General features: G+C 42.4%; 1 protein-coding gene across 3 annotated transcripts in view; it reads left to right on the top strand.

The window, feature by feature from the left end:
* The window catches only part of PTPRG (protein tyrosine phosphatase receptor type G), a 404,913-nt gene that overhangs the window by 344,899 nt on the left and 32,140 nt on the right, over positions 1-27,874 (top strand). For all 3 annotated transcript variants that reach the window (XM_061472858.1, XM_061472855.1, XM_061472857.1), the window contains exon 15: positions 20,805-20,896. In XM_061472858.1, coding sequence (XP_061328842.1) covers positions 20,805-20,896 — 92 coding nt within the window. The remainder of the gene's footprint in view (positions 1-20,804; positions 20,897-27,874) is intronic.

A 27,874-nucleotide genomic window follows, 5' to 3' on the forward strand; every position in this document is an offset into this window, starting at 1 on the left:
AACACCACAGGGAGACGAGGGGAAACATGGAGGTGAGTGGCTTGCCTGAAACCTCTTGGAGCTTCCATCTCCTTTTTAGTGACCAGATGTGCCCTGCTCAAACTGAACAGGGCACACCTTCATTTTCCTCTGGGAACAGCTACATCTAGTCTTGTGTGATGACAAACAGCCTCAGAGGGATGGGGACGGTGCAGATCACTGCCTGGCAAGTGGGATGCAGCCCAGCCTGGTTCAGAGCCCTCTGATCTCCCTGCCTCAACCCAGGCAATGCAGGAAAAGCACTTCAGCTTTTATTGCAAAAGATCCAGGTTGTATTTGATTTTGCCAGTGCCGGAGGTAAAGGTACTGAAATATTAGGCCCTTTGTGTGCTGTATCTCAAAGCACTGGTCTTTTTCATTAAAAGGGAGCAGGCCTGTGATCAGCTCCTTCTTATCCCACGCGGGGAACCGAGCTCATTCTTTGTGCCGACGGCAGGCAGCTTGCTTTCAAGCCTGGAGCTTAGGGCAGCTGCCGGTTGCTTGTTCTAGCTGTTGGTATCGTTCTTTGAGCCCTTGTCATTCTTCCATTATGAGGAAAATCAATATGAAAACTTTTCTGACAGCATCTGTGCTCTTTCATCCAGCAACACGCAGCCTGGGGCAAGGGGGGAGAGCCCACAAGGAGATCTACTGACACCAAATCCTAGCATGCCGCTGCTGTTCCTCCCATTGTCGACTTATGGCTTTTATCTTCTCATGTAGGGAGCTGGAAAGGGTCTGGTTTGGCTGTCTGCAGGGGCGGTGGGATGCCGGGGTGTTCTCTGTGCAGGCAGGGCTGGGGTGGGTGAACACAGCTGTGTGCAGGGGGGTCCTGGATGCGCACCCAGCACTAGCCATTTCTCCACAGCTCCTTGCTCAATAACCATTTCCCAAACGGCTACTTTCGGGCCTTTCAGAAATCACCAGAGTTGTCAGTTGTTATAGTAACGGACCCCCTGCTGCTGAATTGGCCCTGAGATGCCCATTTGGGCTTCTGAACAGACTAACTGAAGCTCATTAGGCAAAAAGGAGAGAGAGACAGATTTGCAGATGGGAAGTTGCTTTTTAAGCGTGCTGGATGATCTGTTAAGAGCTAGACTGTGGAAAGGGGCATGTTCTCTCATTATATGCCTGTTACTTTTACTCTTCTTTAATTTAATTAACACTAGTTTTACTTTTTCTTGCAAAACAGAGTAACACAAGATTTCCATTTCCTCGCTGGTGAGGCCAGTAGTGAGCTGCCACTTCACAAACCAATGAGTTTTGCCTTGAGAAACAAAGAAGTTGGAGGGGGATTTGCCAAGCTTAAAGCAGATCAGTGGTGATTTCCAGAATGATCAGGATATCTGAAAAGCTCATAAAATAGTTCCTTTAATCCTAATAATGCAGCATCAGGAGCAACATCTAAAACCAGTAAGCACATTTTGACCCAGGACTGTCCCATTGCAAGGAAACAGCACAGTCTACATTTTACTTCAGGGTTAAACCTGAGCAGTCCCATTGATTTTAACATATTGACTCCTGAGTAACTGGTTATCAGCTAAATCAGACCTTGCCTTTGTAAATTTGAATCGACATGGCTGAAGAACGTGCATCACCTTAAATTGAGAGTGTGCAATTGCAATAACAAGTTCCTTCTTGCCAGGTGTTTGAAGCCAGCTTCTTCCCATGTCACACATGTCCGGTCTTTATCTGAATTTCATGAAGCAGTGTTCTCCTCTCAGCTATCCTGTAAATGAAAAGCAAATCCAGATTTATGGCAGGCTGGTCTATCTCCAGGTGTAAATAGGGAGGACTATGGTTGTTCCTGTGTGACATATGCTTTTTTGAGGAACTTGGTTAGACCAGGGCAGGCAGGGCTGTTAGCTGAGAGGGGAAGCAAATGCTCTAATGCATGAAAGAGGGTTGCAAGGAGGACATCATTTTCTGCACCCATTGTGCTGGGGAGGAGGAGCCTTTGGCTTAAATGGCCACAAGAGAGAATTTTAGGTTTGACATTAGAAAAAGCTTCTTGAGAGGAAAGATGATAAAGCAGCGGTCTAAAGAATTGCCATCATTTCTGGGTTCCAAAACAAGGTTAAGCTTCATTTGTCGGGAGCACCACAGGAGTCACTGATCCTGCATGGGAGCTATGAGGCCTGTTCTCTATGGTGTGAGCTTTAAAGCATCTGTGCAAACGTTAGAAAAGAGGAGAAATGATGTAGTGGGATAAATTGTCCTGTAAATCACAGGTTAGAAGCCTGAAAAGAGTTTGGAAGACCTAGTTTAAATGCATCACGTTTAAAGTGAATAACGTGAAGAGCACACCTAAGAATTGAGGGGAGGAGAGAAGAGAGCTCTAGCTTAGGAGAGAGAGTGAAAGGAAGATAGAAACGGGCAGGAAAGAAACTGCAAAGGCAGCTTGCAGAGGACAACTGTGTCAGAAGACCCGCACAGGTTGGTGGAAGAAAACCTGTTTGGAGTTTTGTTCCATCTGTTCTCCTGCAGCAGGGAGCCTTAAAGTAGGGATGAGTAAAGAGTACAACAGTGATTTGAAGTTTAAAAGCAAAACAGAGGAGAAGGGGTTGGTAGAGCTGTGGTTTGTTGCCCCCCTTGAGTGTTATCTGAGGCACCATCTGCACTGCGTGTGTCAATACTTGCCCTGTTATCAGCAGTGCTTGCCAACATGAGGCCACCCCTGGTGCCAAGGGCAAAGACTCTGTGAGCAAGCACCCATGGTGACTGAACCTAGACATCCCTGGAGAGGCTGTTATATGAAAATGTTTCCTGGCAAAGGGAATGGTGATTGCTCTAAGAACCAAGATTTCACATCTCTGAAACCACCCGTCCCAGCACCAGCAATCCCTGTGCCTGTTGGATTGTGATTATTTCTAACAGTACCTTTAAATGAGATTTCTTACTCCGAAACTGTGTTTGTTCTCATCTCCTGGGCTGTTCATACCATGTGGGTCAGTTGTGTAAACTTCTTTTCTGCAGGCACTTTTGTGGATGTGGCCATTGAACTCGCTGGGAGCCCAGGTCTGCATCACCTTTATTTTCAAAGATAATGTCAAGCATGCAATTGTAAGTCGAACAACAGGAGAATGTATGCTTCAGTTGTGAAAGACTAGAATTCAAAATGCCATGTCTGTGAGCTTGAAAACTCCCGAAGAAAGTATACTTTTTTAATTTGCTGTAGTGTCTATGAGAGCTGAGACACTTAGGCTATGCTTTGCCCACAGGCCCACACAGTCCATCCCTAAAGGGCGTGAAGTCTATGCAAAAGCCTTGGCAGCAAGTTGGAAAACTGCTGTTGACACCCTCCTCCCTGCTTTGTTTAGAGGTGTAACACTGCCAGAAATACCTTCTTTTGCAGAGAGCGCAAAGGGGAGCAGACAGGGGCAGCTGAGGTCAGGCAAGGAGGGAGCTGCAGCACAGCTGCAATTGATCTTTCTGTTTTGTTTCTGTGGAACTAATTAAATGGATTAATTGCAGGCATTTTGTGTTCTGGAAGAGCCTTCCCCAGTGCTGCTGTAATGGTGCGGTCTGAAAAATAACAGGGCAAGATTTTATCTGTGCAGTAACTGGATTAAAGGTAGTAATTTACAAGGCATAAGTTTGAACAAATATTTTTTACATATTCAAATGTTGTAGTTAAGCTCCATTAAGAGCTGGTTTGTATGTGCTGAGAAATAGCATGCCAGGAGGAGTATGGGTTTTCTCGTAAGCACATGGGTAGAGGATGCCTGGTACCACTGCCTTCTACTCATGTGTTAGGTCTTCTGTAAGCTGTTCTACAGGAAACTGCTACGACTTGAACATTTTTGAACTCTGGCTTTTAAAGCTATGATAGGAATTGTAAAAAAGAAACAAATTTCACAAATGCTTTCTGTGAAATAAAATCACTTAAAAGACTGTTTCTTAGGAAGAGGGGTGTATTCTTTTTCCGTTCCCCTTCTGAGCTCGAAGGAGAAATTTAACTCACTATTGTTTGATCTGTGCTAGTTTGTTTTCTATTGCTCTGTTGCTAGTTTATCACTTTTCTATCAGATTCTTAGTATGTAAGGGTGTTAAAGTGTGTACAGGTATCTTTGAAGCAGACTGCCTCTCATAAATTGGTAGGTTCTGAGCTGGAGGAATGCCTCAGACAAACTGTGAATGAAATATCCTATAATACAAGTGGATGTACCTGGAGGGAACAGTATACCTCTGCTGTGAAACTGTGAATTAGCCACAGCAACCAGATAAATTATATTTTTTTCTCTCTCCTTGAAACCATAAAATACAGCTATTGAAGGGCCCTGTGCTGTCCTAAGTCCCACAGCAGCATTTGGACTGACATTAGCACTAGCTATTTCACAGCAGGATGTGGTCTGAGTGTAAAATTATAGGGTAAAAATATTAAATCAGTTCAGCAAGCTTAACTGCTCGGGTAGATACTAGGGATCAGCAGACTTGTGAAACAATAACAAGCAGGGGTGGACTTAATTTTACTTTTGTTAAAACCTGAGCAGTTCAGGAAAAAAATCATGCCTTGGAATGCACAGCACATGTTGTGCTGCTATTGCAAATACTGCAGGAATGTGAATCCGTTCAGTTTCATGTAGAATACTGATTTTGTTAGTTTAAAAGAAAAAATCTCCTCTGTTGCTATGAGCAGCGTGTATTTTACTGACTTACAGTTTAATAATCCATTTGAGGTCTAACTTTTAAGCTGAAACAAGCGTAGGTGGCATGCCTGGTTCTTGACTGGGGGTTGTTTCATGTTTTGGAAATCCTGTCTTTTCCAAAATAGAACAAAAAGGTTTTGAAATATCCTACAAAGTGACATTTACAAAGTAATAGAAATATGCTCAATTTGAATTTTAAAAACACTGGTAATGTTAAAAAATGAAAAAAAGAAATCAAAATATTTCTCAATAATGACAAATGTTCTATTGCCTGAAGGCGCAAATTTGTTTCTTATTTTCCTTCTGATCAAATTATCAGTTAAATTGATATATTCCTGCAGTGAGTCACTCTCTAAAACCTTTTTTTAACCACCATTAAAGTTTCCAGTGAGTGCTGGTAAAATTCCTCATGTTTTGTAGCAGCACAAACCTGCCTCATTCACCTCCATCTCAAATACATTTTAAACTGTTACAGATTAAGGCATATTCTGGTATGCCACAGGTTGGACCCTGTGCTGCTATGATGAATCCCTGTGGATGGGGGCTTCTCCAAGTCAAGTATAAAGGGATGTCTTTGTTTTTGCATATGCATGAGTCTGGTGATCCAGGTCCTCCTCAGTTGGAGCAAATCCCTCACTAGTAGTGGATGGAAGTAGGAAATGGGGTTTACCCTGCTGATGGATATTTGACATAAACATCAGGTTTGAATGAAAGTGAGAGAATAACCCTCTGCAAGGAAATCAAAGGGAGTACATCACCTAAACACGTGGGAAATTACATCTGCCAACCTCATGGTTTATTAGGAGCTTAGTGGTTCATCAGTGAAGAGCATTTTAAGCTGTTAGAGGAGTGATGAAAGTACACTAGCCCATGAGCTTCCCAGCTACCTTCCAGCTCTTCTTAAGGTATTCATTTCCCCAAGCCAGTTCCAGTGTAAAGAAGAGAGGAGGAATGTGGAGGGATGGGCACCCCAAGGGCAGAGGAGGATGAGCCGGGACCAGGAAGAGCCTCTTCTCCCACAGTGCCAGTCTGTGCTTCCCCAGCAGCAGTGATGCAGATGAAGATCAGAGCAGCTGGGTAGTGCTGAGGGCATGGAGGACTTCCAACCACATCGGAACTCAAAATGATGATCATTTACTCTTAGTACAAGTTTCCTAAATTTCAGTGATGATTTGTGAAAGCAACTGATGATCTAGACATGAAGTGAAAGCTGCGAAGATGCAGTCCTCATACCTGTCATGTTTCGGGGTTTTGTTGTTTGTTTTAATAAAAGCCTAGGACCTAAATGTACTGGAATAGTTAGTCTCTTCCCATTCACACAGCTTCTTATTTCGGAAGCATTCAGGGTGCTATTTCAATCAAGGAGTAGATGAGTTTGCTTTGCAGTTTGCTTTTCAGAGCCTGCAAGTGCTGGTATTATGAGTTAAGGCTGAATCTAGGCTTCTTTATCCACATAATCAAGATTTACACAAAAGCAAAGGAAGATTCTCCTGGCTCTGCTATCCATACAGGTTTCCTACTCATGGGAATGGACCATGTTTTCACCACTTTCCACACTATTATAGGTACAAACAAACCTTTTAACCTGAACAAGCTTTTCCTGCTGTTTATTTTTCAGCAAGCTTCTCTGTAAGCTTTGCATGACAGAAGTTGCAGTCATGTTTTCTGCTAATGCCTTGTCTCCCTACAGCTGTACACTTGTCCCTTGCCCTTGTTCTGTTTAATTTTGGGAATGGGAAGAGGAAGGGAAAGAAAGACTAACAGCCTACCAACCACCAAGGGTATTTACTTGGTTTACATCTGCCAGAGTTACTCTGAACATGCTTTGTGATATTGAGGGGTGTATACACCTTCTGTTTATCAACAGTAATTCCTTATTAGAGAAATATCTAGTAATAATCAATAATGAAGTAACAGCATTTGCATGCACAAATGAGCATAGTTGGAGTTGGGTGATATTTAATACTGAATCTAATTGGCCAAAGCAATTGTATCTCTGTGGAGGTCAATCCTAAAGGAGAAAAAAAGTTGAAAGGCTTTTTAAAATAATTTGGGAAGAGAAAATATTCTCTTTTTTCTGAGACTGTGGAAATCAAGTTTCTGCTTTCCAAAGGAAAATACAGTAATGAGGAAATTTGCAAATGGAAATTAGTCTGTGTTGGGCTTCATCTTTATGTCATTAACTGGAGTCTTTAATTAGCATATATATTATTCATGTTTCAATATAATCCATTTTATAAGTCCGAGTACAAATATAAAAATCAAAATGGGCTTGATGCACCCTATTGTTCACATGCAAAGCAGCTAACATAGATGTAAAGATATGAGGTGAATTGAAACATTCATATTTCATAAGGATGCAGTCTCCACTTTCTGAAATTATGGCTTGAACCCTTATTCTTAACTTTTTCTCATTTGCATACATATTAGTCCCTGTTTAAATGATGTGTTAATTCTATTCATTAGACTTCAGTGAATGCTTCTGACTCTCCTGATAATCAAGCACAGGTCCCTGGAAAGCAAATTATGAACTTTCATGTTGCAAAACCCATTGTAAACGTGACATTTATCACTGCAAAGCCAACTCATGTGGAGCACTTGGCTGCAGTCAGGAGGGCAGAACCCTTCTTCTTGTGCTTACTGTAGTGACTGTAGTCTATGAATAATAAGCGGGCACCAGGTCCCCAGTGTCTCCTCAGAAATGATTGGGCACTTCACAACCACATCACCCTCTTGATGGTAAAAATGCCAGTTCAGCTCTTTGGGGAAGAAAGAGTAACTTAACTGAGGTCCTCACACAAATATCGTCAAGGAAATGGGGCGATCAAGAATCTTCTGCTCCACATAACGTGATACTAGAGATGAGAGTTTGGGGGTGCACCAGGGCTCTGCAGCTCTCTCAAGTGTATTTGGCTGTCAGTGGCTTGACTTGGCTTTGTTGGCATCCAAAATGTGCTTGTGCTTCAGAGCCTGCAAGAACAGTAGCCCTGAAAACAAATGCAGGAAGGTGACAGCAGTGCAACAGGAGTCCTTTCTCTGGTTCTCTGAGCCAGACCCTGTAGTGAATGCGGGAGCAGTCTATGGGAAGGGGCAACGAAATAGTATTGGAGTCAGGTATCTGCTGTTGCATATTGATTTGGCAGACTGTGACAATTCATCTTTTTAATTCTAGGTATAACAGCATTGTTATTCCAGTGTAAACCTGAGGTGATCGATCATTTTGGAATGTTTTATGTTGATGGGGTCAGCGCTGAGTGGTGCCACACAGGGAGTTGCTGATTAGTAAAAAAAATGATGGGAAGAAGAAAGATTCTTATGCCACCACTACGAGGAAATGCTTGACATCTTTAAAGGCCCATAAGTTTAGTTTCCATCTGGTTTTTGCAGAGTCTCGGCCTCTTCAAAAGCAGCACTGATTTGCTGTAGGAAATCGGTTTAGCTTTTTGTGGTAGCAGAAGGTTAGAGTTCAACATCACTATTTTTGTTATCCACAGAGCGACATGGAACGAGTTCCCTGTTGTATAGTTTAAAGGAATAGGTGGAGACTACTAGAAAGAGACCTGTTGTCCCTGCAGTATAGTTTTATTCGAGGTGCACAGAATAAGAGAACAGAAGTCACAGTATTTGATACACGCTCTCAGCAGCTGCTTCATCTCACCATGTCTGAATGTGTAATCTCACTCTCAGGAGCATTCTGCATGAGAAGCAGCTGGGAGCTTCTGAACATACAAGAAATGCTCCCATTTCACCAGCATTTGCCATAATCCAAGCTGCAGCCAGGCCTGTGGGGAAATGGTGTGTTTTATTCTGACTGAGATTTCAGTGGGTTGCAGTGTGTCTATAGAATTTGAGCTTGCACTTGGATGTCCTGTCTTTCCTCAGCAATGCTTCCTTGTACTGAAAGTGTGTAAGAGAACCCTTGAGCTTTATAACAGCTTTTTTTGGAATACTTAACCCATCTACAGAGCTCTCCTTCACTCCTTGAATAGGAAATGTGGGGTCGCATTACCTTCCACACTGTCACTCTGGGACAGGTTGTATGCTGAGCACCGAAAAGGGTGCTGAAGAAGAGGGGCTTTAAACTCACCATGGTGCAGCGTATAAAGGAAAGAAGCCTGTAAAGCAGACAGCTCGACTCACAGGGGAATAAGGCAGCTTATGAACCTTCCATGCCTCCTCCTCGCATCCTTTTTCCTCGGTGCGCCAGACAGCAAGTCCCCACCCCAGAGAGATGTGTTGGCAACGTCACTCCTCATTTTATTCTTGTGACTGGATTAACTTCAGCATTTTCATTGCTCTCTGCCAACCTCGTTGTATTTACTCCATTTTCTGTGAAGAAAGAGTTAAATTCATATGGGTTGATGTTTTTTGTTACAGCTCATGTTCTGTTCTGACCTTCTTGGCTTCGCATATTTTCCCCTTTAAAGTTACTAGCTGTATCTGAGATCTTAACATCAGCGGGCCACTTTGTGGAAATAAATATTAATGAGATGGCTGCTGATAGTATCATATGGGTAGAAACAAATGCTTTTATAATAAATGGAATCGAATATTAATTGAGTGGCTTGGAGTTAAAGCAGGATATAAAGTGACAAGCTCGTGGCACAGCAAACTGCCCTTTGCAGGAATCCAATTAGAAGAGGGAGCAGCAAATTCTAAGGAAACTTGTTGTAATCACACGGGGGTATATTAGAGTGGAGTATAATTTGGAGCCTGGGACCTGTCTCCTTGGATGTCTCATAATTTCCATGAATTAACATTTAGTTACTCCATGGTGCCAAGTTTGCATTCTTCAACTCTTTCCTGGCAGTGCTGCATCCCATTGCTTTAGTCAAACTGGAGGGGGACAGTATGTTTTGCAATAAAAGGGCATATCAATTAAATGCACTGTGTTCTACTACATGTCTGTAGGAGAAAAGTGACTCATTTGTTAGCCTGCTGAAATTACTTTGCATTTGAAAATCCTGTGCTGATGTGTCCTGGGTTTAGCAGTTACAGGGTTTAGCCTGATCACTTGAGGCTGTTACCTTTGCCATTCCCGCAGTGAGAAAGATCAAGAGTTGTTCCCATTCAAAGTTGCAGTGTTTGTTCATGACTTGGAAAAATAGATGATTTGCTGAGATATGTTGTAGATAAATAGGTAAATGTGCCTGGAGTAACCAAGAGCAATTGCCACAGATATATCTCATGTCCTAAAGAGCGATGGAAAGTGTTCATTGGGTTTGAATTGTTCAAAAATAGATTCTCTAAATATTATGTATCATTTTCATTTGGCAGATGGAGTTGCAGAAGCTGCTATAGTGAGAGCTTGTTTGTGGCTTTTCAGACAACCTGGGTATTGTGTGAAATTGGCTTAGCAAGCCTCTAAAAGGAGGGAGCAGGGGGTAAAGTGATGGTGTAGGAGTGAGAAAGACTTAAGCACAGCATTGGGGAAGTTGGGGCAGTGCTTCCAGGCTGATGGAGAAGCACGTGAAAAAAACAAAACAACAAGGAGCAAGTCAATTTATCCACTCTGTCAAAATGGCTGCGATCAGCCAGGAGGCAAATGAATAAATGGATCAACAAGTATTTCACACTTTTGTGTTCTCGACAGGAAATTACAGATCTGAAACCAAATGTCTGGGACAAAACTAACAGAAATAGTGGCAAAATACTCTGCTGTTTAGTCTGCATTTTAAACATTTTTAGCTCACAAAAATCCTTGAATTAAGATACTGGAATAAAACAGGAACTGTTACTGTAGTTCCCAGTTATAAGCAGAGATGATAATACTTGGAGTGGGTCTAACAGCAGGACCTCTGTCCCGACTGGAATCTCCCTTTGCCTGCGCACCTGAGTATGTCTTACTGGCCGAGGTGGTTGCTGCTGCCTTGCACCCCCAAGCTTACTGTGTAATTGCTGCACTAATGGCAGCAAAAGCACCACCAGAGATCACACCAGAACATGGAAATGAAATGCATAAATACAGTAGGAGGAAAATGAATATGAATTGCTAGAGGTGTCAGGACTGAACAATTCACCTAGGAGCAGACATCTCCCACGTTCCTCGAGGACACTGTGTCTGCCTGTGCAGCCATGTCACTTCGTGAGCTTCAAGAAAAGGAGGTACTGAGCCAAGAGCTTGTGTTTAATTTACATGTCTGCTTCTGAGCAAGTGCCTGATGGATCCAGGTGCTTTTATTCATGCATTAAGAAGTCTTCATATGTTTTTTTGCTAAGATGCAAACTGCAATTCTTGTGGGTTTTCTTTCTCCTTTTCCCCAGCCCCACATTTATCAACACTGAAAGGTTATAAAGAGCTTAATAAAAGGTAGATCTAAGATTTGGAAACACTGCAAATAAAGAGAACAGTCTATAAATAGAAAATATATTAAACTGTATCTGGTGTTAAGGGATCTAATAATTAACATAGATTGACTGAGTTTCTTCTGTTTTGCTTATCTGCAATGAACTTTTATCTTGAATCAAAACCTTCTCCTCCTGTGATTAGTTTTGTTATTAGCTGTTTCCACAGACAACGGGAAAGCAATAGTTTATTTGCCTGGGTGTATACTTACTGAAAAAGCATTTATCATGAGGATGAAAGCAGTTTCTAATTTTCAGCATAATTTTGACTGATTTCTTAAAGTCTCTTCTACCTCTGTTACTTTATGATTTTTCAGTTCTTGACTCTCCTATGTAATTGGGGACTGCTAATAGACTTCACGGTAATGTTTCTGATATCCCTCATACTTTGAGTCCTTTATGTGTAATAAATGTATTATGTCCTTAACACTAAAAATCAAGGAGGTTTAGGCCAGGAACTTCAGAAATGTCCTGTTCTTGTAAATAGCTTGGAAAAGGAACTCTTGCTTACTTCATTTCAAGCAATTTCAGGATCATCCTTCTAGTCCCTTCTGCTCATGTTTTAGTGGATTTCACCTCCATTACTTGGTTATAATATTTCTAGAATCTTTCTTATGGTTTATCTGGTCTGTGGAGATGGTAATTTGAAACATACATTGTATTCTGTCCGTCTTTATTATGCCTAAGTGTGCTTATTGCTGCTTACTGCTTTCTGGTATTAATCAATTTTTTTTCTTAAAGTATTAATTATCATGGAATTTGATTCACATTATTGCTGTTGTTGACACTATTTATTCTTTAGAAGCATTCTCACAGAAAATACTGCACTGTTTAATGCAGTGCTATTGGAAGGATCCTACTAATGCAGGAACTTTTTATCCTGATGTATTAATTGCTGTGTTTCTGTTGTGCTTAGCCAGGGGACCCCAGTGGATATGTTCACGCTACACTGGTTGTCCCATCTAACCAGAAGATCACTTCAATGAATACAACTTGCTTCTCTGTGGTATAGCTCTATTAATGAAGAGCTATGCCCAAGGTGTTTAACCCAGCAGATAAGGAGTATTGGAGCAGGCAGAGCTCACACGAACATGCCTGCATGTCTCCTGGCATTTGAGATAGGTCACCAGGGTCTGACTCGGGTATTTTTACAGAGCTAGTTAGAGATGTACTCAGCATACCACAGCAGAATACACAACGTGGTATTTCTCAGTTGGTTTGGTTCAGTGGATGGTAGTTTATTGTCTCTGTTATTTGTGTTTCCTTGTCACATTTGTTAACCTTTGAATGCAAGAAACTCATTAAAGCAATTCCTCAGACACGCGTACTCCAGGCTTCCCCTGAGCTCTCAAGTCACTACCAGATTAGCATCAGCGACAGCAAGAAGCGAATCTCCAAATGGGTTGATTGATAGTGAGATTAATGATCCTCAAGACTTCTGTCCAAGTTTATTATTTGGCGGCTTACAAATCTTTGCTTTCAGGGAGATGGGTGGGGAAGGAGGACCAGCTGGCTGCCACCCGGTCTGTCTGTATTAGCATGATGAGGTGATGTACATGGCCCTGCCAGAGCACTAGCATTAAGTAGTGTATTTTCAGTGTTCTCATTATCTGCCAGGTACTAAATAATTTGCTTCTCTGCTCTCGGTGCCAGCTGCTCTTTTCTTTTCCTTTGTGCTGTGCTTCCAAAGGTATCTTTGTGCCATTTCTAATTGTCTTCTAAGCAGAGTTAACAGAGAGACCGCAACAATTTTTAAGTGGCTATTTCTTTTTATAATGGCCAGTGAAAAAAGCCCACCCTCCAAACACAGTGATGAACGGAGAAGGGAAATAATAACATTTTTAATATTGTATCTTGGCCCCAAATAAGCATGAAATATGTCCAGCAGTGTGTTGGGAAATCATCCTAGTTCTCCCATGCAGCTCTAATCCAGGTGCACGTGGACATGGCTGTTGAGAAAGAGGGAGCTTCCCATTGGGTATTTCATTATATTTCATTATATACAACAAACTAGCTTTTCTGCCTGAACTTGGGCAGGGCCATCAAAACAAAGATAAAAATGGTGCCTGAATTTTTAGCACCTTTTTTTGTGTTATGCTTAGGTCTCAGGCCCTGGCTTGGGCTACCTAAAATAATAGTCAATTGAATGTCCTGATGTGCCATTCAGAGGAAGGAAAGAATAGTTTTGCAAAGGAAAGAGCAGGGCTCTTCAATTTGGAGAGTAATTGGATGGGAGTAATTACACATATTTAGATGAACGTTCTAAAGAGAGACCCAGTTTCTGCTGTCGTGTTTTGAGTGGGATCATCCCTGTATTGGTTTCCTTGCAACACAGTTTCAACCCAGATTAATTGCAATTTGCATTTTAAAATCCCTGCATTTTAACCTGCCAGTGTGCCACCCCGTTTTTCTTCTTTCCTTTCCTGAGGTTCATCCCAAAGGGAATTCATGTCCCGAAATGATAATATCAAGTATGCCCAATTTTGAGTTCTTAGAGGTGCTACTAAAAGCTCCTCTCTAGTAAGAGGCAATCTTCATTGATTGCTGCAGTTCTTGTGATTACAGAACAACTCTTCACTTAGTTAAATTTAGCTTCCTTCTGTGAGAAAGTTTTAGGCTCCTTTTTAATATTACATGATGTTTAGTGCATTGGAAGTACACATTTTATAGAAACTGCCTCAGGTATCATTTGATTGGGAAAGGCATGTCTTTGTTTTCCTCTGTGATTCTCTAGTCTTTGTTATGAATGTTGCATTAACTAAATAGGCTCAGGGAGAGGAAAATACATACATCAGGCTTCCCTTTGTGTTTTAAAACCATGCCTAATTTTGGAGCCGTGTCAGGATACCACCTAAAGGTTTCTCTAGCACATTTTTGCCTGAAGACATTAAAATTTTGAGTGCATATAACCAGGGAGCTTGTTCTCTTGCAGTAGAAAATACTTATGAGTAAACCCGTTCAGTCATCCATAAAATTGCTGAGTGTATCCAACACAGCTGTTGTGAGTATTGATTAAAGCAAAGGGGAAGGTCTGATGCTACTAGCCCTGTCAGAGGTCACCAGGAGAGTAATTAGCTACCAAGTGTTACGGGGCCAAGTGTCATTGCAAATAAGGTTTCACCACTGCCTTTGCTGTTCTCCAGGGACACTGGGAAGATGGGACAAGGAAGCGTGGAAAATGTTTGTGCTGAGTTAAACTAAGATTTATCCACTTAGAATTTGCAGCTGAAGAGCTGTCTAAGTGCATTTCTGCACTGGCCACCTGGGCACTTTCTGGTCGCACAGCTGGTGAAGCGGGGAGGGCTTGAAAGCAGCTCATCTTGGTGTGTGTTGTTATTTCTTAGCTGTTTCGTTATTTGAATAACCTTCTAAGAATTACTGTTTTCTTGCATGATGTCTGAGTTCAGTACTGTATGTGATGTATAAATGGGTGTCCAGTCTCTGGCGCAGGATAGGATCTTAGGGGATCAGGTTTGTAATTTGTGGAGAGTTGTGTAGTCAGCTGGCAAATTTAGGCCATAAATTTTAAATTAGCTGTCTTTCTGTGTCAGAAATCCCTAGTCTTGCTTGGCAGATTAGTTTTTCAGTTGGACAGTTTTACTAGTGGCATGCTCACAGATCACAAATCATCACAAATACTGTCTCAAAGCTTTGTCCACCTTTTTTTTCCATCTTTTCCCAGCCTTTTTCCTGTCTTTTATTTCCCTATGATACTGCAGAATGTGTGCTTGTAAGTACGTGTGGTTGGACTGGTGATTAGTATTTGGGTCCTTTTAGCTTTTGCAGGATCCTTTTGGCTGTGTGGGTGTGCAACAGCTCACTGATGTGAAAAAGTGCTTCTCCTTGCCCAGAAGACGTCCCCTGAAAGGGACAGTCTACTTTTGACTGTTCTGTCTGAGAAAGGATGCCACGGGATTGACAGACTGTGAACTCCTGAAAAACCTAACCCTGTGCCATCTAGACCTCTCCAGTTATCATATCTGCATGATGCTTAACACTGCTCAAAAGATTACAGGCAGAAATTGCTTTGGAGGGAGAAGGCGAATTGTCTTCAGGAGAGATACACAGGAGAATCAGCGTCATTGTAGGGAAATTTTGCTCCTTTTTCAGCTTTCCTTTATTCTGTTTTTTATGCATTCCTGCTTTGTATATCCTCCCGTAGCTCAGGTTCGGTCAGCCTTCACTGCGTTACTGCTCCAGAGTAGCATAGGTCCTTTTATAACTCAGCTTTTGAATTCTGATCATTAAGCTTTCAGACCTGGGAAGGAAAATAATTGTAGAAAATTGGGGAAATATAAGCCATTTTCTGGCCAAAAAAAAAGAGTAAATGCAGATGCCCCTGTGATACAATGAACGTAATATCACTGCTCCATGCTGGTCGCTTATTCATATTCATAAGACCAGCTTTTTTCATGTGGTTTTCTCTTCTCTTTTTCTTCTTAACGCTTGAGTCAGTTTTATTGCTCATAAAAATCAGTGACTGATGACCCCAGCTAGAGCAGTGCAGACTGCAGACAGCTGTTGTCCAGGCTCCCAGCCACTGCTCTGCTGGTGACATGGTCGTGATTTGCAGCGCTTCTGTTGTTCCGTAGTCTGTGGCTCTTTTCTGAGGAGTCATTGCCAGTTCTGACAGTGACAAATGTTTGCCAAGGAATAGTGAAGCTAGTTTAAAGTGCAGAGCCATGTGTTACAAGTACACTTGACTGCGTACGTACTCTGATTCTTGGTGCCAGCAGAAACCAGTCTTAATTGTGTCTCCTGGAAAACATGCAAAACAGTTCAACGAGAATCTGAAGCATCTTTTCTTCTATAGAAAGTGAGAATGAATGCGCAGAGGTAGTGGAAAGAATCGTTTCCTGTCTTTGGATCTTTGGGAGTTTTTTGCAGACACCCCCTGCTCTGTGATGGAGCAGCATGATGAGTGAATGTCTGTGTCCAGGTTGCATTTGGTAAAGACTAAGCCATATCCTGTGCAGCCTGGTGTAGAGGTCCGTTACAGATCCTGGTTTAACTTCTATCCGCCAGCTAAGGACAGTGGGTGAAAGTAAGATGACTGCTGGGACTATTGGCCTCTTCGTTAATAAATGACATTCTGCAGAGTTGCTGTCTATGGGAGGCTGTTCCTGGAGGAAAGATGGCCAGAGAACAAGGTTTGCCTGCTCTGACAGTCATGAATAAGCCTTCAGGACCCTTTCAAGCCATCTGCCCCCAGATTGGTCATGCTTTAGGAGGTAATGACCAAGAAGAGAGTAGTTGCAAGATACCAGTAGCTGACAACTCCTAGGTGCTATTACAGAAATAAATCAGTATAAATCTGGCTAGTCCTGGAGAGGGAATACACACTACTCCAGCCAACAGAAATGCCTAAAAGGAGTGGATCCCTAATGAACAAGGGAGCAATGGATGTGCCAGTCACTTCGGTGTGTGAGTCAGGACACAGCTCTTGGGTGTCCCCACAAAGTAGAGCATTCTGCTTTGATTTTCCCTCTGTTCAGCCACAGTCCTGGTGGTTGCAGCTAGCTGCTATGGACACAATCACTTGCCCCTCCTCAATAATCCCTTGCTCCTTCTCTCCCTGCCCCCATAGCGGTGTAGATCCCTCGCCTGTCATTACAGATCAAGAGATGCTGCCTCTGCTAGACAGAGTATGGAGGAGTAAAGGCCAAACTCTGCCCTCAGAGCTATTCCCAGCGCTCTCATAGACTGCAGTGCACGCAGTGTGTTTGCATTGGAGGCGGTATTAACTAAACACGAAGGTGCTATCTTCTACATGAAAATAAAATGCGTCCATGCTTTCAAGCCATTATGTGATCTGGTTCTTCCTCTTGCTTTTCAATGAGTATAAAGGAGGAGCTGCTTGAGGTTTATTAACTAATAACCAAGGAAACCTGTTTTGAGTGTCAAAATCTCATGAGGCATCTCTTCTTCTACAGAAGCTAATCTGGTATTTTGCTCAGCGGAGATGGAACAGGCATTTAACCCAGCTAATCAAGACCATCTCTTGGCATATTTTTATGCTTTCAGCTTGATAATAAGGTGCTGCTGCTCTGGACTTTGCATCCTGATAGTTTGCTTTAATAAATCACTGCCAGTATCTCTGCAAAAAGATTCTGGGTAGGGGGATGCTCTCCCTCATGTTGTCTTTGCTTTCCAGCCCCTGCCTCTGCTCCTTCTCCAGGGAGATGCTAATCTCGCAGCGTTTTACTTTCTGCATTTCGGTCCATATGTGACAACTGTGTGGCTGATCGCCACAATCTTACACAGTTATTGTACCCCAGGGAAAGAGAGCCAAAAAAACATATGGGGCTAGAGAAAACGGTGTGCTTTGCTGCACACAGGCGTGTTTCAGAGACAAATGATTCTTTGGTATTTCACAGAAAAGATGTGGGTTCTCTGAAATCTTCTGGAAGTGAAATCAAAGCTGAGATTTGCTGTTCCACAACCAGTGCTGCAGAAATGCAAGAATCAGTCTAAAATCAGTGTTTCAGTTGTAAAGACTTCATGATCATTTATGGCATTGACAAATCACAGTTGCTCATTCATTAAGGGCTGCTTCCATCAGAAAACAAATCTGTTATTTTCTTCTTCTTATGCTGTTGGTTTCTTGAGCAAATGGGCACACCTGCACTCAGGTACACACACCAGGGTTAAAAGCTACAGGCTGAAGCTCTCATGTGAAAACAGTTGCAGACTTGCACCTTGTCTAGCCCTGCATCCACTCCCACCTCCCTCCGTGGCTGCTTCTCCAGTGACTCAAAATAAGCAATTTTCTGCTCTCATCCTTTTATCCAGCCCTCCCCATATAGCACAGAGATTTACTGCAGCCTCTTGTAGCCTTAGCAACTGCTGCCACTTAGGGTTTGTATACCGAGGGAAAGGTAATGGGTAGGGGAAATGCCAGGGAGCATCCTAAATGGGGGGAAAAGACACATACTAAATTTTCCGAAATGCCTTTTAGTGGCCTTGATCCCAGCTATCAGTATTTATTACTACAGACTAGACAAGAGTTTGCAGAAGGCTCTTCTTGGGCCCAGGCATTTCCTCACTTGGGAAAAATGGACATTATCCCAAACTGGGGGCCTGGAGGCGTCTGCCTGATGCCCCAGGATGTGTGCTCCCTCTGGAGCTGTGCAGAGGAGAGATGCAGGAGTAGAACACAGACCCAGTAAGCAGAACTTGCAGGAGAATTCATCCAGTGAGTTTGTAAAACCCATTGTAAAAGCTTTTGTAAAGACTGTTCTGCTTTATCCTGCTCTGAAGTTAGAGCCTGCATAGTCCTAACAGTGCTGCCTTCTGGCTGTCATGGGAGCCCCTGAGACATGGAGGGAGTTGACAGGGATGCGATGGGCAGTGCACAGCAAGCTCAGCTGTAGAGGCTAAACTTGGCATACTTACAGCAATTACAAGCAAGGGTGTAAAAAAAAGTGTTTGAGAGGCATGTCTTCACCTAACGTGCCAATATCCAGTATCATAAAGTAGTGAACATGCTGCATTATGTCTGTATATACATAAAACGAGTCTGGTTTAGTGTGATGTTTGTGACTTGATGAAACCTTTAGTCAAATTCCCTGGTGACTGCCTTTTCAAAACAGCTACAGAAAGTCCTCCAGGAATGAAATACAGAATTGTTAATGACATTAATGATTGGAGCAAACTTTACTATGTGAAATATTCATTTAAAACATTGTTATTCTAGCATTGTGCTCGGCAGAGATATGCTAGACTGGGTATTCAGCTATTGCCATCGTGGGCCTTACAATATCACAATGTCATTATCTAACACTATTGCATGTTTTGAGGCTATTAAGAAAAAGCTGTCTTATGGCTGCATAAAAACCATAATGCCAGCCTATACTCTCGGAGTATAAAATAACAAATTAACAAAAAATACGTGCTTTTCTTCAGTATCATCAGCTTAAACACTTCCTATAAATCCCTGCGTAAAGGTCTTGTCTTTTCATCAAACACCTTCTTAAGGCCTTCATTACTAGGAGAAGCTGTTCAAGGATTTTTGTAGTATTGACTCAAGGGAAAGAGCCCCAAATATATCAAAATCAGGAACATTTTGCCTGTTTCATATTCATAGTTTCTTCTTTATGTGTGACTGATTTATTCCGCTGCGTGCCCCCAGGGTGTGCATTGTCCAAAATAAAGGCTGCCAAAGGAAGAGAAAATAGAGAACAGGGAGCTAGAAGGGGGGGGGGGGGGTGTTCAACTGATGTTTTTAAATGCTGTGAGACTATTGAACATCTTGCATCCCCGTGTGTGAATTCACCTTATGGTGTTTCTTAACAAAGACATACTCACTATTATAAATAACTTGAGTACAATGCAAGACATCGTGTCTTGAAAACAGAAAGCTGCTCCAAGACAATTACTCCATGCTGTGAAATCCGTTCTCTCCTGCTTCGGTATTGTCTTAAGTTGTGCTGCCATAGCATTATAAAGCATTATAAAGCACTGTGACTGTGCAGTAGAAAGTACAAATGCAGAGGAAGCAAGCACCAATGGTTATTTTAGGTTCTGGTTTTGCCTAAGGGAGTGGTTTGATTTCCAGTGACTTTTTTGCTCTCTGGCACGTATGGATCTCGAGAACAAAGGAAGCGCAAATTACTTTGACAAAGTCAGTGAAGTGGGCTCTGCATGCAAAGCACAATGCCCGAATTACAGAGAAGCAGACTGCAAGGCACAAACTTACAAGGCACTACATGCAAATACGTTCCAGCAAGGGAACCGGTAACTTGTCAAAAGGCACAGCTCAGAAGGCAAGCTGAAAACTTTGCCCAGGTATTGAGGAGCAGTTCATTAAGGGCTGCAATGAGGGGGATATTTCTGCAATGGGAAGCTATTGTGAAGCACCCCAACAGATGAGAGCAGACCCCTCTCCTGCCACAATAGCTGCTCACACCAAGCAGGACTCATTAAATATTCAGTTCCAGCCTCAAGCAGCTCATTAAGTCAGCAATGAGCAGTGACGCTGGTGTTGGAAAACCCTGCCTCAGTTAACATCACCATGCAGAGTCTCCTCGGATCCCTTGATGTTATTCTGCTCAGTACCTTTTCTGTGATGACCAGCTTGTGCTCTCTGCTTTGCATTAAATACAGGTAAAAAGAAAAACTCAGGTGGATTTAAGTTTCGCTGTTCTTTATAGGCCTTTTCAGAGATCAGTCCTGGGGCCCAAGCTAAGCGTCTATTGCATTTTACTGTAGCAGCATATGTAATACAAGTTTGCAGGAGGAGGATGGGATGAGGGTTATATGGCTTTACTGGTAACAAAAAAATAGCCTTAATATTTGAAGGATAACTTTCATAGCAGAACAGCATGACGTGCAGCAGTTACAGATGCTGTATTACTGTCTGTTGGTTGTTACATCGCAGAAACTTCTACAGTAAGTGTATTTTCCCTGGAAATGTTAGTGCTTTAGGTGTATTTTGGCTTGAACTGTATGCTGAATATCTTTCTCTTGTGCAGAGTTTCTTCCTGAATGATGTATTTGAAACCTGTTTTGCAACTTATTTCATATTCAGTAGTACTTAGCAATAATATACAGAGGCATTTCTGATGGGTGGTTGTCAGATGTCAATGAATTGGAGCACCCAGAATCTGGAATTAGGGTTGTAATTGTAGAAAAGGCACAAATGTTTTCACACATTGATGTTTTAGAAGTATAGTATTTGAAAGGATGGGGCAGAAATGGAGAAGCAAAACATGTGAGAAAGTTCCTGGCTATTTTCTCAGAGGGCAGCTTTCCACACCCTGAATCTCTTTTTTGTTCTTTTTCCTTTGACAGAAAGTGTTTTCAGACTGCCCATTTCTATGTGGAGGACAGCAGTTCCCCTCGTGTGGTCCCCAATGAAAGTATTCCCATTATACCTATTCCAGGTAAGACAGGCTTAATCTTCTGTGTTTGTGCTGCTTGGAGTCTGTTTTCATTACATAAAGAAGATTGTGTTTGTGACAAATCATGGGGTTTTGGTAGAAATTCGTTGTATCAGTGCTGCTTCATTTAATTCCAGGTGCATTGCAATGGGGCTTTGAGTGCCAATGCTGTGTTTTTCTACATCTCCCACATCATTTTGATACACAGTTTCAGGATAACCTTTGTAAAATGTCAAAAACACGAGCAACACTTCCTAAAACCACTAAGGCTCGTGATAATCAGCTGCTCCATCAGGGCAAGTTGTGGATGAGAGATATGCAGCTCTCTTTTGAGACAGGGGAACTTGCCCCCCACTTCCAGTGTGTGCAGAGGTGCTGTCTGCTGGGTCTCAGGGAGCAAAGCAGAACACAGGGATCCTAAGGAAAGTCCAAAACCATCTGTTAATTTGATATTAATCAAGTTACCATGGGTTAAATTCTCACCTTGGCTATACCAAGAGTGAAGCTGAAAGCACAGCTTAGTGCTATTCTCTCTTCATGAGGCATTTCCCCTGGGAATTATTAAAGCAGGATCCAGCTCCCTGTAGGCTGTGGTGATGGAGAGCAGCTTGGCGTTACAGTGGCCTTTGCAGCTGCTGCTGTGTTTGATGTGGATCAGTTCTCCTGGCAGAGTTAAGATACCCAAAATGTTGTGTTGACCTCAGCCTGTCAAATACTCGTACTTGTTGCTTCGAGGTGTTTGAAGTTTCCTTGTCATGTTGTGTAATTTGTGTCATTGGCCTAGGATTCAGTCTGCAGCTAATTAGATTCATTTTACCAAAACCCATCTCTGAGACACAGAAGAAACATGCTTCCTACAAAAGTGAGAGAACCCACTTGATATTTTCCTTGCTTTTCTTCAGTAGACATGTGTGACTTCTTTCTAGAAGGAGTATTTCAAAGTACCCATGGGAACTGATACGAAAGGTTAGCTATTACATTCCTACAGAAAGCATGTGGCAGTTTGCCTTGCAGTCTGATGCTGTGCCACTGCAAAGAAAAGAAAACATGCCATCATCTCCCCTTCTTTCTGTGACAGACTAAGGTGCACATCCTGGCCACCTCACTTCCCTTCTTCTTCTCCTCCTTTAGGCTACAGGAGATGGGAGGTTTTAGTCCTAGACCATCTGCAATGGATTTTCACAAAATAACCTAAAGAGTTGGAGAACTCTGTTTTCTCTACTCAAAAACCAGGAGGAGTACTTCCCTGTTGGGGCTGCTTTGGGCAGTCAGTTTAATGGTCCCACCATGACTGCTCCTTAGAACTTGTGAGTAAGGGGAGAGTGGATTTAACCTGGACTCTGTGCAGAGCAGTGTCGAAACCCAGGGGATCACGAGCACAGAACAGTGGGAGGAGGGAACTTCAACCTTCAGAGAGAAGTGTCTTTGGCCAATGTATAGTTTTTAGTGCAATTGAGACAGTTTTTCTTAGATAAAGAAACCAGCAGAAAGCTCCATCTTTTCATGCTGCAGTCTGTGTTGTTAAGGCAGTGGTTCTTTCCTGTTTCACAGGATGTTCTGATGGTCAGTCCAGTAAAGACTGGATGCCATTCATAGCAATCGTTAAGATAGGCTGAAGAAGTTCTGTTAAAACTGTGCAGGTGGTCAGTCCCATAAGGCCAGCACAGGCACTAATGCTTCTCCAGCAGCTGATCCAGCATGTGACAAGTGACTGAGAAAAGAACATTGCCTTTTGGGGACGTCTTCCCATGACGAGCAAGCCAAGCTGCTGGACCACAGCAGCTTTGAGAGTGACATAATGCTGCCATCGCTGCAGGGCGCACTGTGGTCTGCTTAAGCTTGTTAATGCTCACCACTGATAATAGGCAGTGCAGATTAAGGCATCTGCTGAATAAGTGCTGCAAGACACCTCAAGAAGCTTTGTAGTTAAAAATCTACAAAGACTGCTGATGAGCTCTAAGGCACGTGAAGAACTGGGCCTTAGAGGTTTAGTCTAGTCAGATGCAAAGGTGAGTCCAGTCCTCGGATTCCCAATCTAATAACATTTTTGTGAATATAATGGATATTTAGACATCTGCGTACAGACATCCAAATGGAGTTGCCTTAACCTGAATCATGCCCGGAAAGGCTTAAGAGAGAGAAAACTGATGAACTTGAAGATCTTGGCACTGACGGTAAAGCTAGTCAGGCTATCAGAAGCCAAATCTGGAAGTGCCTCTCTCTGTGTACTATTACTTGTACAGGGAGTCTGTAATGAGGCTCCAAGTTAGTAGAGAGAAATTCCAGCTATGCTGGCTTTTTCCAAAGGTGGGAGATACTGCCTGGAAGGATCTTGAAGCTCTCCTAAACATTTTCCTTGTTTGGAGATGTAGAAGAGGCCTGTTTTGCCCCATATACCTGTTGCTAAATGACAGTCTTCTCTGATGTCAGCTGCTGCTCCCACATAGGCAGCCTACTGAAATGTCTTAAAACATTAAATGATAAAATTCTCCTGTGAACTGATTGTGACTGATGGAATGATAAGCCTCTGAACTCTTCCTCTGGAAGCTGCCAGAGGGTGTGAGAAAGTCTTACTTGCCGTGTTGATCCTAGAAGGAAAATAGAAGTGGCATTTTCACAAAAGCAACTTTTTCCAAGTAACCTCGTTAGGTTGTGAAACCCTATCCTTACAGAAGAAATCTGAAGAGATTCCCGTGGGACCATCCATCTACTTCCTGCAGTTCAGTGGACCAGCTTCTGCTCTCAATTATGAGCAAGCAGCCACGCTGATGGCAGTTTAGAGCAGTGTGTCTGAAGACATTTAGTAAATGTGGCAGTGCCCATCTACAGCCCACAGTGAGCTGCTGGTTGGAGAAAGCTGAGTGGGTTTGGGCTGACTGGTCCTGGCTTAGGTGTGGGGTGGCTCTGCCATGTGTCTGGGAGCCAGGAACAGCCACATCCTGATGCAGCTCGAGAGGTTTCAGAAGCAGCACTAGTGTCTGCATGCCACCGCTCTGCTCCATGACTTGTCAGCATGCTCAGAGGTAGCTTTTGTGTTTGTTTCTGCACCACATTCTGCTCTTGTTTAGGCAAACCTGCTGTTTTCTCAGGCCTGTGAACTGTAAAATCAATCTGCCAGCTACCTGCAATAGGCATACAGTGCAACTTTTCAGGTCCAGAATCTAAAGAAGTCTTCTTGGAAAGCCTTGATTTTACCCGTTTGCTATTTCGCTTCCCACGGTGCATGTGCTTAATTATTGTGTATGAAGGCACATCACCCATAGGTGTGTGCTTATCTGTGCAAATTTGCTCTGAGACCCAAATCACTGTCATTATTCATAATTATCTGCACTGCTTGATCTGGAGAAACACAGGACAAAGGAGATATCATTAACTGAGTCACCCGCTGGATATTACAACTGAGGTATAAATCTAAACTCACATAAGCCTTGTGCCTGACAGCAATGCATCTGTAATCAGTGGCAGATTTCTGAAACTCCCCTGCCATTCAGCTCCACAAAATTGCTTCTCCAGATCTTCTGTCTTTGCCTCCACACTCAGTTAAGTTTGGCCACATCCACATAATTTTTGCCCGGATCTCTTCACTGTAATATTTGGTCTTGGCAAGATCTCTTCTTCAGCAAACTAGCTCCTATTCCTGTGCAACTTAAATGATCTCAAATAGTGGAACTAGCACAAATTCCACTTTGATCCTCCTCCTTCCCTTTGTTTTAGAGCTCTCCTGCTCTTGGGTGGTACATTGTTCTGGATCTTGCTGTGGCTTTACTGCCTCCTTACCCATTACAATGGACCATGTGGCCCTGATGTCATCAGGACTTGTTATGGGATCAGTACAGAGATAGTTGAGGCTTGATTCTGTAGCAAAGCTCAAAACTCTGCATAATCTTGACCACAGTCCAGAGAAACATGGATCATAAAGAACACAATGGCTGGCCAATGCAGCTGATTCATTTAGCATATTTCACCATTTTTAGTGTAAGTAAAATGTCTCAGATGTGATGCCAGTCATTTCAGCTGTGTCCAGACAGCAAGACAGGAGCGCTTCTCAGTTCTTACATGAAGGTGTGTGCAGTTTTAGGTTTAAATGGCAGTAAATTCATTTTTTAACTAGTACTGGAGTTCATGAACAGTGTATCTGAAATAACTAGTGGCAGAATCTGGTGAGAAACACTCTCATGCTTCTTCAAGAATGAGTCAGCATGGGTGCATGAGCCCAGGAAACAGTGGAGTAGCCAGTTACATTGCAGTGAAAAGGTGTCTTGACCACTTCATGCAGTCACGTGAGGGTGTGAAATCCAGTGCAGCCATCACCCTTTAAACCTTCTTTATTCCCTCAATAACCATGGACCTTTCCTGACAAATGTCAATGTTTAGGCTTGGTGTGTTCTTTTACAATCTCAGCTCGTGGACTTCTGATATCTCCTGGTAGCATCCACTTTGAAGCAAACTGTTCCTCTTAAGATCTGTAACAAGAGGTATCTCATTTAACAAGTATGTTCCCAACAGAGGTTTGGTATTGTGCTGTTTTCTGCTAAGATGTAGCTGTCTCATCCCAAGAGCTAAAGAGCAGAGCATCAGGACACATTGGTGGCCACTGCAGTGACAGTGTAGTGAGCACAGTGATCCTCTGTGCTAGAGACTGGGAAGGTACAGGGAAAAGTGCTAACTACAACTAAGGACTTACTTCTCAAGGGCACGAAGCTCTTCACTGAGCACAGAGGTAGTGCTCTTCAGCTGCTTAAGACTTTATTTCTGCTTTCTGCTCCCTGCGGATTTATGTTCCAGCACCATATTGTGAATTGTACCTATCTTCAGCTTCAATTAAATTCATGAACACAATATTGCAAACAGCCGTCCTCTGAAGCCAAGAAAATATCAAGGTGTTTTAGGGAACATCCACTTTCCTTTTTCTCTGCTACCAACCCTGCTCCTGCAGTACACTAAGGAATTTATGGTACTTGTAGTGGAGGCTTCGGGAGTTGGCTAAATCACCCTAACCCATGTTTTCATGGTGGCCATGTGGAATGTGGATAAATCCTTTTCTGAGAGCTCTCACACTGGGGTGCAAGAGCCCTGGAGTTGAACCTCCACATGCTTAATAAGGCATGTATGTAACTGATGGCATTACTGAGACCTGAGGATGGGAATGTATAAGATGATTAAAATTGTGTTCCTTAGTAGGCAGTACCAAACAAGATCATGTTTAATGTCTGTGCTAAAGGGAAGATCATATTATTTCATCCTCCTGGTCTGGAATTGGGTTTTTGCTTAAAGGGAAGAAGTGTATTGCTGTTACATTTATAATTAATGATAACCTAATCTAAGATTTGTACAAGCAGATTTAAACTGAGCTCTTATTTTGACACATGGAAAATTTTATCATTAACATCTTCATATTCCTGACTGACACATGGCTAATAGCACTGTAGTAGATTAAATCTTGAAGCGAGAGAGATGAATGTAGCTACAATATTACACAGGTGATTTTTCATATTCTGCTTTTTCATGTGTCTGTCCTTTATCACAAACCTGCCCTTGTGTTCATTTGACTTGATTAGAACAAATAGATAGCAATTACCTCGCTGAAAGAACTTCTGTGGTTTTCTTTCAACGCGCCCACCTATACAGGACTTTCAGATGTATTCAGAGTTTTTTTCCATGCCTTTTCACTTTGAAAGGTGTTTTGTATTAAAAGCAGTACTTCATAGAATCACAGAATGGTTTGGGCTGGAAAGGACCTTAAGACCAACAAGTTCCAGCCCCCCTGCCATGGGCAGGGACACCTCACACTAAACCATGTCACCCAGGCCTTGAACACTGCCAGGGATGGAGCATTTATTCCTTCATTGGGCACTCTGTGCAAGTGTCTCACCACCCTCACAGTGAAGAACTTCTTCCTTATATCTAACCTAAACATACTATTACAGTAACGTGAGCATTAATGGGGAATACTGTCCCCAGTAATAAACTCTTAGTCATTTATTATTTAATTCATAATTTATCCTAATTACTGAGGTCAGTGACTTCAAGAGGATGCCAGCCTTAAAGGGCTTCAGGAGGTAGTTTGATCTCCTAGAATGAAACCTGCTGTATTGCCTATTTAGTATTTAAGCAGAACATTTCTATTCCACAGAAAGCAGACACATCCTTAATATTAAGGTTTTTTTTTAATGACTGTGCTTTATCACAAATTAATTGATAACTCATGTTATACAAATAAAACTATTCCTATATTTCTGGCAGTTTTTTATACAGCAAGTAATGGGATCAGTGAGGAAAATTAATTACTCCAAATGAAATACAATGGCTTCAGTTGCATTATTTTAAATAGTTAAGCAAGCAAAGCCAGTCCACTGCAGAATTAAAGGCTCTGACTGTAAAAATGTGTCTAATTCAGATGCATTAAATCTAAAATAGTTTGAAGAAAGCTGGGCACTACCCTCCTTTACGTGTGGAATTACTCGTGGAGTCCAGTACTTGCATCACTTTAGGGCAGGATATGGCTGTGGAGTTGACTGCTCAAACGTTTCAGGTTCAGTCAGTACCACAAGTTGAGCTGCATGTGATGAAGTTTCTGGTCCCTGTAAGCGTGTGCACTTTGGAGTATATGCTCTATCTGTAGGTTTAGAGGGTTTTGTCTAAGCTTCTCTGTAGAGGTGGACACCTGATCTTAGTGGAATTGATAGGAGCTTGTCAATAACTTTCACTGGGGCAGAGTTTTACTTAAGCGTATGCTATTAATCCTTGTAGTATTCTTTATGGTCAGTTAGTGCTGTAGAGACTGACCAAATACAGACCTATTTAGGCTTTACATGTCCCCATTTAGTAGTGTGTGTTGTGTGCATTCTCCCGTGCTGTGGTGCAGCTGCATAGATCCTGTTTAAATCTGTGCTAGGAGTGCCCCATTGCTCATTATGGAAATTAATCTGTTGGAATCATACTCCACATGGTTATTTCTGCTGCAGTGCTGCATGTGAAGCC

The sequence above is a fragment of the Pezoporus flaviventris genome, unplaced genomic scaffold (assembly GCF_033815535.1).
Source record: "Pezoporus flaviventris isolate CSIRO_AGI_PZ_B2104156 unplaced genomic scaffold, CSIRO_AGI_Pfla_v1 ptg000073l, whole genome shotgun sequence".
In the NCBI taxonomy this organism is placed as follows: domain Eukaryota; kingdom Metazoa; phylum Chordata; class Aves; order Psittaciformes; family Psittacidae; genus Pezoporus; species Pezoporus flaviventris.